Below are 12,036 nucleotides of genomic sequence, written 5' to 3'. Positions count from 1 at the left end.
GTAACAGGAGCAATGTGAATAGCACAGAGGATCCTATCTCTGTCAAATGAGGAAGGTCTCTGAGACAAGGAGACACTTGAACTTCAGTTTTAGGCGTGAAAAAGAATTAACTGGTAAGAGAGAGTATGATGAGTATTTCACCCAGCTATAGTCTAAGTTTTCCTTCTAAAACACAAATGATAGCATTCTATAAACACACTTTCGCAACTTGCTATTTTTTTCACTTCATACATTGTAGAGACTTTCTTCAAAAAGCCCTTAAAAATAATTTTTAGTTTCTCAAGCTTGTTTTACTGAAGTCTCATATAAAGGAAGATAATCTATTTTTAATATGCTCAATGTCCATTTTTATTCACAACTATAATATATGCTTCTTATAAAAAATTAAACAGTATAAAAAATTAGAAATAAAAGATTTAAAAATCCCTTTGTTCCTCCTCACAACTTCCCAAGGATAAGCCCTTGGAAAGGGACGTAAAACTTTCCTCCTAGGCCATTTTCTATAAAAGTGGTAATACACATATACAGAGTGGGGCAAAAGTAGATTTATGGTTGTAAGTACACAAAACAGACTCGATTCTTGTATTATTATTTATTAATTCTTGTATTATTTTCTATGCAAACAACTGTAAACCTACTTTTGCTCCACCCTGTATGTAAATACCATCAAATATAAGCAAATGTAATATAAAATGCTTTATACACCTATTATATCTTAGGCACACACTAGACTATACACAAAGAATACATTTATAATCTTTATTTTTATCCTCATCAGAGGATATGTTTATTTATTTTAGAGAGAAAGGAAGGATGAGAGGGAGGAAAGAAGGGAGAGGGGAAGAGAGAGATAAAAAGGGAGGAGAGGGGGAGAGAGAGAGAGAGAGAGAGAGAGATTAGTAAGTTGCTTCCCAGGTACATACACTGACTAGGGGATCAAACAAACAATCTAGGTATGTGCCCTAACCAGGAATCGAACCCACAATATTTTGGTGTACGGGATGATACCAAATAACTGAAACACTGGCCAGGGTACACATAATGCTTTAAAGTCTCTTACAGTCAAGGACTTTGTGACAAGAAATATTAAGAAACTTTACAGCATGTCACCTTACCAACACAATCACAGCACTCATCCCAAAGAGTCCCAAGACACAGCATACACTCCTTGCAGCAGGAACAATTTCCTTCTCCAGGTCGGCACTGGCAGAGCTCCTAAAAATAAGACAGATGTTCAAACTTAAAATTCCAAATAACTATATTTAAAATTGTTAACTTTTTGCAGTAAAAAACAATATTTGCATTTATAGTAATTTACTCTTCATTCAATTTTTTATTAAAAATCATTAATTGTTATAGGAATGTAAATACCCACCATGTCAAGTGCATTTGTATTTTCTTTTTTTTTTAAGTATATTTTATTACCCTGGCTGGTATATCTCAGTGGACTGAAAAAGGGGCCCTGAGAACCAAAGGGTCACAAGTTCAATTCCCAGTCAGGGCACAAGCCTGGGTTGTAGGCCAGGTCCCCAGTAGGGGGTGTGCAAGAGGCAACCACACAGTGATATTTCGCTCCCTCTCTTTCTCCTTCCTTTTCCCTCTAAAAATAAAGAAAATCTTTTTTGAAATACAGTATACTTTATTGATTATGCTATTACAGTTGTCCCATTTGTTTTCTCCCCTTTATTTCCTTCCACCCTGCTCTTCCCCTACCACCGGCATTCTCACCCCTTAGTTCATATCCATGTGTCATACATGTAAGTTCTTTGGCATTATTTCCTATAGTATTCTTAACCTCCCCCTGTCTATTTTATACCTATCCTTTATGCTTCTTTTTCCCTGTAACTTTTCCCCCATTTTCCCCCTTCCCTCTCCTGCTGATAACCTTCCATGTGATCTCTATTTCTGTGGTTCTGTTCCTGTTCTACTTTTTGTAGTTTGCTTTGGTTTCTGCCTTTGTTTTAGGTTCACTTGTTGATAGTTATGAGTTTGTTGTCATTTTACTGTCCATATTTTTGATCACCTTTTTTTTCTTAGATAAGTTCCTTTAACATTTCATAGAATAAGGGCTTGGTGATGATGAACTCCTTTAACTTGACCTTATCTGGGAAGCACTTTATCTGCCCTTCCATTCTAAATGATAGTTTTGCTGGACAGAGTAATCTTGGATGTAGGTCCTTCCCTTTCATGACTTCAAATACTTCTCTCCAGCCCCTTCTTGCCTGCAAGGTTTGAGAAATCAGCTGACAGTCTGATGGGAACTCCTTTGTACGTAACTCTCTCCTTTTCTCTTGATGCTTCTAAGATTCTTTCATCTTCAATCTTGGGTAATGTAATTATGATGTGCATTGGTGTGTGCTTCCTTGGGTTCAACTTCTTTGGGACCCTCTGAGCTTCCTGGACTTCCTGGAAATCTAGTTCCTTTGCCAGGTTGGGGAAGTTCTCCTTCATTATTTTTTCAAATAAGATTTCAATTTCTTTCTTTTCCTCTTCTCCTTCTGGCACCCCTGTGATTCAGATGTTGGAACATTTAAAGGTATCCTGGAGGTTCCTAAACCTCTCCTCATTTTTCTGAATTCTTGTTTCTTCTTTCTCTTCTGATTGAATGTTTATTTCTTCCTTCTGCTCCAAATCATTGATTTGAGTCCTGGTTTCCTTCCCTTCACTGTTGGTTCCCTGTATATTTTTCTTTATTTCACTTTGCATAGCCTTCACTTTTTCCTCTATTTTGTGACCATACCCAACCATTTCTGTGAGCATCCTGATGACCAGCATTTTGAACACTATATCTGATAGGTTGGCTATCTGTTCATGGCTTAGTTCTATTTTTGGAGTTTTGATCTGTTCTTTCATTTGGGCCATATTTCTTTGTCTCAGCACACTTGTTATGTTGTAAGTGGCAGAGCCTTAGGTATTCTCTATGGCTGGGCAACCCCCACTGCTGCTATGTGAAAAAAGAGAACAATGCCACTTGTGGGCTCTCTGCTGGCTTTCAGTCACTTCCCCTGCTACTCACAAGCAAACCTGGCCCTTCTGGTGCTGATTACCAGATGGGTGGTTTGTGTACATTCTAGGACCCTGCGGGTCTCTACAGTGAACTCTCTTGTGAGGGTGGGAGTTTCTCCTGCTGCTACAACCCCCACAGGTTCTTATAGCCAGAGGTTTTGAGGCTTTATTTCCCCACAATGGAATCCTGGGTTGTGCAGCCTGTTTAGCTCCCCAGTTGTTCCTTCCATTTATCTGCATGCAAATGTGGGACTACCTGTTCCCCCAGCCGCTGCCTTGCCCACCCTGGCCCTCCAACAGCTGCAGTGCTCAGGAGCCTCTCCACCCCAGCTGCCCATCTCTGTCCCTCCTACCTGTCTGGATGAATATTTCTTCTTTAACTCCTTGGTTGTTGGACTTCCATACAGTTCAATTTTCTGACAGTTCTGGTTGTTTTTTTGTTTTAAATTTGTTGTTGTCCTTCTTTTGGTTATGCAAGAAGGCAAAGTGTATCTACCTACACTCTATACTATACCTACACTATAGTACTTCTTGGCCAGAAGTACTATATTTTCTTTTGGACACATTCAGTGAACACATTTTGGATTTACCTTATTTTGAAATATTTATACAGTAAAACATTTTACTTTATAACCAATAACTTTAGTCCCCTACACTACCTTAAAAAGTTATTTAATACAAGCACAAAATCTGCTTTTCAGCTATTAGTTTCATTGTTCAAATTAATTTAAATGAATAGCCAACTTGACATAGGAGCTATGGTTTCTCAATGTATAGAGTGTGAACAAGAGCATCCTATAAAAACTGTTATTTTTGCCCTGGCCAGATTGCTCAGCTGGTTGGAATGTCATCCCGTGCACAAAAAGACTGTGAGTTTGATCCCTAGTCAGGGTGCATACTGAGGTTGCAGGTTCAATCTATGATAGGGGTGCATACTGAAGGCAACTGGTTGATATTTCTTTTATATTGATGTTTGTCTCTCTGTCTCTCTCTCCCCCCACTTCTTCCTCTCTAAAGATCACCCTGTGTGCAAGGGTGAAGATCACCCTATCTGGAAATAGATTGTGTCTCTTGATCAGAGGAATGGCAATGTTACACTGACAAGAGAGTGAACACAGTGAGGGGAAACACCTGCTGTCTTCTTTGTAAACAGTGTATCACACCATGCATACTGTTTTAGTATGTTGTATATCAATAAAAATAGCAGTTCTTTTTCTATTTTTTAAACCTCACCTGAGAATATGTTTATTGATTTTAGAGAGAGAGGAAGGGAAGGAGGGAGGGAAGGGGGGGGAGGAAAGGAGAGAAAAAGAGACAGAGAGGTGACATCAAATCTGCTCTGAGTATAGCCCTCAAAGAGTATTGAATGCTTCCACTCTTTCTCCTAGAACTTTGCCCAGCTGCCATGTGTAACCTGGGAGAAGGCTAGGTTGGCAAGTTGGTCAACCTGAATCCATCCCAGCTCATCTAGCCTCTAACTAACCAGTAGCTGACAACAGACACAGGAATGGGCCCAGAAAAACCACTCTGCTGACAACAGGTCCAAATTGCCAACCCACAGAAATAAGGGCCAAATAAATGGTTATTATTTTAAGCCACTAAACTCTGAGGTAGTTTGTTACTTAATGAAAGCTAATTAACACAACTTGCTTTATAAATGAAGATTCAAGGTAATTCCGTTAGCCTTTAACACCAGACAGCCACTCCCAAACAGACCCAACTTAAAAGGGAAATTCTGTAGCTGCCATTGCCTACTTGGCTTTCCCTGGGTTATGAGGTAGCACATAATATTTACTCCTATTAAATTCATCTTATTACTTTTCTAAACTACTGGAGTTACTTCATCATTCTAATATGACCTATTTTTTGCTACTGATATTTAATCACACTTATAATAAAAACTAATATGTAATTCCTAATTTTTTCTTCTCCAAATCTCCCCTAGCTGTTACACAGCACTGGAAGAATGAACACTTGTGCTGTTTTCTAACTAATTTGTTAGTTTGATATCAATGTGTATCTGTAGAGTCAGGCTGTTTTTCACATAATGCAGACTATAGGTAACTGCTAGGCCTGTCAGAAAGAGAGGGACTAAAAGGGCAGAGACTTGCTGAGTACAGATGCTTCATCATAAAACTGGTGATGCTTGATTCAGACAAGCTCAAACGTACTTGTAAATCTATTGTAGAAAAACAGTCACCAAAGGTATACTTTGTGACTTCTTTCTCCATGAAAACCTGCCTTTAGTATGAGAGAACATTTTCTGAGAACACATTTTTTAAAAAACACCATCAAGAGTTAATTAAGGATATGGATTCTTTTGGTTTTTAGTTTTATAAAGTTTGCTACTTAGTCACAAGAAATAAAGCTCCTTTTAAATTTTGATACACATTTTACATAGAAAATATCCTTTTACTATCTTAGTTGCTTATATTTACATTATCTATTTAACTCAGGAGAAACGAATTAGAGAAGTAACACATTTATTCAAGAATCCATTTCTCCTTTTCCCCATCTACCAAAGCTTCCAAATGGTAGCCTGTTAAATGAATGAATGTATACGATGCTAAATAATTTTTAAATAAATGTCAACTTAATGTCTTCTATTAGAGAAACTGAGTTTTTTAAGCATTCATTTTGCCTTTTGTCAGGTATTTGTGAGGTGTTTTAAATTGAAATGAAAAGGAGAGTGATATCCTAAGATCACTGCTAACTAATGGAAGGTTAAAACTATGACTACTTAAAAATTGCTTGAACTTGCCCGGATTACCCAGCCCTCAAGACTCAATCTATTTCACTCCCTCTTAATGTCTGTACTTTTACATGTTGGTGCAACAAAATAATGTACAGTAGTAATATACTTATAGATTATAATACGCTGGTAGAATACAAAGTGGGAGGCTATAGAAAGCTGAAACATGAGGGAAATGACTTAAAGATAAACTTCATTACTAATCTGTTAAAAAGTCTCCTAAAACTGGATGAATGCCAAGTAACAATATGCTAGCTAATATTTTTTATTTCCATCTTATCACAGAAAAGACTGAAAAATCTTTGTCTTAATAAAACAAATTTAATCACATAAATTAAGAAGTTTTATAATGATTGTCAGGACATATGAAAATAAAATCTCTATTCTTCATAACTCATGTCAGTATTCTTTATTTTATTTTATTGATTATGCTATTATAGTTGTCCCATTTTCCCCCTTCACTCCCCTTTACCCTGCACACCCTCTCCCACCCACATTTCCGGCCTTTAGTTCATGTCCATGTGTCATAAGTTCTTTAGCTTCTACATTTCCCATACTATTCTTGACCTCCCCCTGTCTATTTTCTACCAACCATCTATGCTCCTTATTCTCTGTACCTTTTCCCCCTCTCTCCTCCTCCCACTCCCCTGTTGCTAACCCTCCATGTGATCTTCCTTTCTGTGGTTCTATTCCTGTCCTAGTTGTTTGCTTAGTTTTCTTTTGCTTTTGTTTTGTTAATAATTGTGAGTTTGCTGTTATTTTACTGTCCATATTTTTTATCTCTTTTTTCTTAGTTAAGTACATTTACCATTTCATATAATAAGGGCTTAGTGATGATGAACTCCTTTAACTTGACCTTATCTGAGAAGCACTTTATCTGCCCTTCCATTCTAAATGAAAGCTTTGCTGGATAAAGCAATCTGGGATGTAGGTCCTTGTCTTCCGTGACTTGGAATACTTCTTTCTAGCCCCTTCTTGCCTGTAAGGTCTCTTTTGAGGAATCCTGTGACAGGCTGGTAGGAGCTCCTTTGTAGGTAACTGTTTCCTTATCTCTTGCTGCTTCTAGGATTCTCTCCTTCATTTTAATCTTGGCTAATGTAATTATGATATGCCTTGGTGTGTTCCTCCTTGGGTCCAACTTCTTTGAGACTCTCTGGGCTTCCAGGACTTCCTGGAAGTCTATTTCCTTTGCCAGATTGGGGAAGTTCTCCTTCGTTATTTGTTCAAATAACTTTTCCACTTGTTGTTCTTCCTCTTCCCCTTCTGGTACCCCTATAATTCGGATGTTGGAACGTTCAAAGATGTCCTGGAGGTTCCTAAGCCTCTCTTCATTTTTTTGAATTCTTGTTTCTTCATTCTTTTCTGTTCGTTTCTTTCTTTCTTCTGGTCTATTCCATTAAGTCCCAGTTTTCTTCCCATCACTATTGGTTCCTGTGCGTTTTCCTTCATTTCACTTAGTGTACCTTCATATTTTCATCTAATTTGTGGCCAAAATCAACCAATTCGGTGAGCATCCTGATCACCAGTGCTTTGAACTGTGCATCTGATAGGTTGGCTATCTCTTCGTCACTTAAAAGTATTTGCTCTGGGGCTTTGAGCTGTTCTTCCATTTGGGCCTTTTTTTTTTTTGTCCTGTCTAGCCTGTTATGTATAAGGGGCGGAGCCTCAGGTGTTCACCAGGGTGGGCAACCCAGTCGCTGGTTGTGTCACTGTATGTGGGGGAGGGGTCCGAGAGGGTACAATGGTGCTTGCTCTACTCTATCTGGAATTTCAGTCCCTTCTCTTACTTCCCATAAGCAAACTGGACCCTTCTGGTGCTGATTCCCATGTGGGTGGGTTTGTGTATGTTCTAGGACCCTGTGGGTCTCTCCAACAAACTCGCCTGCGAGGCTGGGAGTCTCTCCCTGTCCCTCGACCTGCACAGGTATTTTCAATCAGTGTTTTGAGGCTGTATTTCCCCGTGCTGGGGCCCTGGGTTGTGTGGTCTGTCTCGCTCCTCAGTTTCACCTGGTTTGTCTTTGAAAGAACGTGGGACCGCTTGGTCAGCCAGCCACCCTGCACGCCTCACTTGGTCTGCCCACTGCCACCCTTCACCTGGGGTCTGCCTGCCGCCACCTGCACACTCCCGGTCTGACAGACCGGGAGTGTGCAGGTGGCGGGGTTCGCAAACTACTGCTTTTTTTTTTTTTTTTTTTTTGCTGCAACCCCTCTCTGGAAGGCACCCGACTCCACCTGGTCACACAACTCTGCCCCTCCTACTGTACTGGATGAATGTGTCTAACTCCTTGGTTATGGGACTTCCATACAGTTCAATTTTCTGTCAGTTCTGTTTTGTTTTTTTTGTTTCTAAGTTTTTGTTGTCCTTAATTTGGTTGTGCGAGGAGGCACAGTGTGTCTACCTACGCCTCCATCTTGGCTGGAAGTCCTCATGTCAGTATTCTTTACAGGAGATTGGGAAATAAGGAAAATGAGATCCCGACACCAACATTTTAGTCTACATTTGTGCCTTCTCAATTTTCAAAAATACTAGGTTGGCCAAAAAGTTTGTTTAGTTTTTTCCATACAATGGCTCTAGTAGTGCTTAGTTGTCTTTAACTTCATTCAAAACAATTTTGTTAGACTGTATTGTGACAGCTGTCATATCAGCATGCATTAAAAAAAATCAAAATTGGTGAATTTTGTGCAGCCATTTTAATATTGAAGATGGAAGAAGATATACATTTTCAGCATATTAGGCTTTACTATTTCAAGTATAGTAAATATGCAACTGAAACGCAAAAAGAAGATTTGTGCAGTGTATGGGGAAGGTGCTGTGACTGATCAAACATGTCAAAAGTGGTCTGTGAAGTTTTTTGGTACTATTGACATTTTGGGCAAATAATTCTTTGCTGTTGGGCTGTCTTATGCATTAGAAAATGGTTAGCAGCACCTCTGGCCTCTATCCACTAGGAAGCAATAGTGGGAGACAGCTGACATACTCAAAATATCCAAATCAATAAAGTTACTGGTGAAAATGAAAAATGTGTATCAGGAAAAACTAAATGAACTTTTTGGCTAACCCAATACACTTTTCACTTTTCAGGAGAAAATTCCAGGCAAATTTAATATATGACATTTAGGATCTCAAAAACCTAACTATAAATCAAGAGAGCAAAAATATCCCTGGCTGGTATGGCTCAGTTGTTTGGAGTGTCATCCCATAAATCAAAGGGTCTCAGGTTCAATTCCTGGTCTGAGAAGGCAACCAATCGATGTTTCCCTCTCTCATCAATGCTCGTCTTTCTCTCTCTCTGTCTCTCTCTTTCTCTTTGTGTGTGTGCGTCTCTGTCTCTCTGAAAAGCAATGAAAAATGTCTTCTGGTGAGGATAAAAAAAAGGAACAAAAGTATATGGTAATCATTTGCTTTATGACTATTGTTAAGTCAAGAAATACATAAAAACAATGTATTTCCATATGTAAATTATTATGAATAACAGCCATGTGTAGCTCTTCAAGTTAATTTATCTTTTCAATCTATATGTCTTTTAAAATCACAATATTGAATAATATTTGGTCATAAACATATTTGGAATGTATACTTTAATTTTCTTGACAGCAAGTAAACTGTGGTTAGGATTTATGTTTCCAAATATAAAACACATTTCTACAGTGCTTTGAATCTAAGTATTGGAAATACAAAAGAAAACAAAACATCTTAAAATGCAACTCTCTGCAATGAATCAAGGATTGCAGAAATAATTACTCCATTTGAAAGAGTTAAGCAGAATCTCCGGGACACTTAAAAAGAAATCTTACCACTAGTTGGTTTAGTCATGAGGTTATAAATGAATCTTCAGTAACCAGAAAGAGGCTAGAGTCAAGATAAAAGAAATGCCTTTAAAAATTTCAGATATGCATTTGAACGATAAAAGACTTTGAAAAATATTTACTACATATAGTACAAGGAAAAAACTCTTGAATTCTTCCCACTTTGGTAAATTCCTAATACATTTGTAACAAAATAATGATTTTATACTCTCCTGCACTATAAGCAATTCCCTATTATAAAAATCTGTCATCATAATTTAATAGCTGCATAATAGTACATTCTATGTACCAAAATTTAGAAATAAACTTGAAGTTCCTCACCCTTTCATAACCTGCCCACATTCTCATTTTTTATCACTACCTTCAAAAACTTTTCTTTTCCACCTTACTATTATTTCAAAGTCTCCACTTATTAAATAGAAAATATGGTTGAGATACAGAACTTTCTGTTTGGAAAAATTTGGCTATTTGTATACTTTACTAACTTTACTATGACTAAACTTGAATACTGCTCAGTTGAATGGAATCATGTGATCACAACCAAACATGAAGTTTACAGAATTCCAAAAAAGACTGATTCAATGATTCTATTTATTTACTGCACCACCTCCCAAAGTTCCTAAGAGAGTTCTATTCATCACTAACAGGCATCATGTTAAGTGTTTTATATGCATTATCTTGAATCTCATAGAGCCTGAACAATATAGTTATTTCATTTTTCAAGTAAGATTAGGAAATTTGTACATCATTCAATTAATAAGTAGCTGAGGTTTGACCCCAGTTTTGGTTTGCTATGCTTGCTGTTTAAACACTAGAATAAGATATAGGAAACATTTCTTATTAATTTAGCATTTCAATAATTATAGTTATTACTTTTTCTTAGAGAGAATGAGTCCACAATTAAAGTTACCTAATCCTTTAGGTTGTTTAATTAGAGGCATTATATCTTTTACTCTTAGTATCTGAACAATTAGAACTGCTATTGCTCAAGTTTAATCATTGTTTGTAAAGGTAAAATAAGTATCATTGGCCAAGAGTTGCAAAGCCAGTGAGTTGGAATTTAATAATTAATTCCTTTGTTGCTTTAGTCAGTTAATTACCTTATCATCTGCTTCCCCAGTCTGCAAGCCTCAGAGAAAGTGTGGGTGTTACTCATGGTACAGATTAAAAGGCTGAGAAGGAGTGGGTTACTTATTTGTCTGAGTTCATACAACTGGGGCTCTGACATCAGGTCTTCTGACTCAAAGCTGTCCCTATTACCACTGCTCTTACATGTGAGAGCCAGAGTAATAATGAAATAAGGCACCTGTTCTCTGTGTGAAGGACTATGCTAAATGTTCCTTAAAAGCTGGTAATCATGTTGTTCAATAATTTTATGATGGAAAAATAAAAATTTTATATTAAATGGAAAACAAATTTATACATTTGGGCTATCTCATATCGACTAACAAGGGTATCTAGAGAGAATTTGGAAAATTCCTTTAAAAGCTTATATAAAATGAAAACTGGCAAAATGAAAAGTTTTGAGGAACAATCTACTTATTTAAAATGTATTTTACTACATTTGTATTAGGGAAAATCTTGACAGTGACATAGAATTTCAAATTTTTGAATTCCAAAAGACAGAGGTTTTATATAATCACTCAATTAACTTTGATAGAAAATCTTATTCTCTATACAACTAAGGTTCTGGTGAGATCTTAATCCTCTATACAAAATAAATGATGGGTATCATTCATGTAAGACTAAGACCAGACTTTAAGAGCAAAAACTTATTTTATGAACTTCCAAATTTCCAGGCTAGAAATGGAAACTAATAACTTGAGGAAGAATCTAATATATATCCTGATGTTCGGTTACTGATAAATATTTCCATTCTCTATTGCCAAGAGCTGAGAGATTTGTTAGCATGGCTCTTAAAACAGGGAAACATCATTATGGAGAACACCATAGTCTAGTAGACAGCAAATGGCTGGAACTTACAGGATCTGGATTCAAGCTGTAGCATATAACACCGAGTCTCAGTTTCTCAGTCATAAACATGGGGTGAATGCTGGATTTACCCTTATAGACTTCGGCATCCAAGTAAGATGGTGGCTATCAAAATACTTTGGTGACTCAGCAATCCCCCTCATAGATAGGGATGAAATATGTCCACACAAAGACCCATATGTGAAAGTATATAGCAACTTTATTGATAATCACCAAAACCCAAAAACACTCCAATGGTCATCAGCTAGTAAATAGATTAAAAAAATTGTGGTACAGCCACACAATAGAATATTACTCATTAATACAAAGGAAAGAACTACCTGAAACATGTAATAACTTGGATGAATTTCAAAAGTATTATACCTGGTGGAAAGAAATCAAATAGAAACAAAAGGCTACATTCTATACAATTCTGTTTACATGATAATCTAAAAAAGTTGAAACTATAGGGACAAAAATCAACTCAGTGGTGGCCAGGC

At 37.1% G+C, this 12,036-nt stretch overlaps 1 protein-coding gene across 3 annotated transcripts in view; it reads right to left on the bottom strand.

The window, feature by feature from the left end:
- Nucleotides 1–12,036, bottom strand: part of TWSG1 (twisted gastrulation BMP signaling modulator 1) — a 64,429-nt gene that overhangs the window by 33,103 nt on the left and 19,290 nt on the right. For all 3 annotated transcript variants that reach the window (XM_028524356.2, XM_036009319.1, XM_036009320.1), the window contains exon 3: nucleotides 1,116–1,215. In XM_028524356.2, the coding sequence (XP_028380157.1) occupies nucleotides 1,116–1,215 (100 nt within the window). The remainder of the gene's footprint in view (nucleotides 1–1,115; nucleotides 1,216–12,036) is intronic.

This window comes from Phyllostomus discolor, chromosome 9 (genome assembly GCF_004126475.2).
Source record: "Phyllostomus discolor isolate MPI-MPIP mPhyDis1 chromosome 9, mPhyDis1.pri.v3, whole genome shotgun sequence".
In the NCBI taxonomy this organism is placed as follows: domain Eukaryota; kingdom Metazoa; phylum Chordata; class Mammalia; order Chiroptera; family Phyllostomidae; genus Phyllostomus; species Phyllostomus discolor.
The sequence above is the reverse complement of the archived record's forward strand: the minus strand, read 5'-3'. Positions and strand labels throughout refer to the sequence as shown.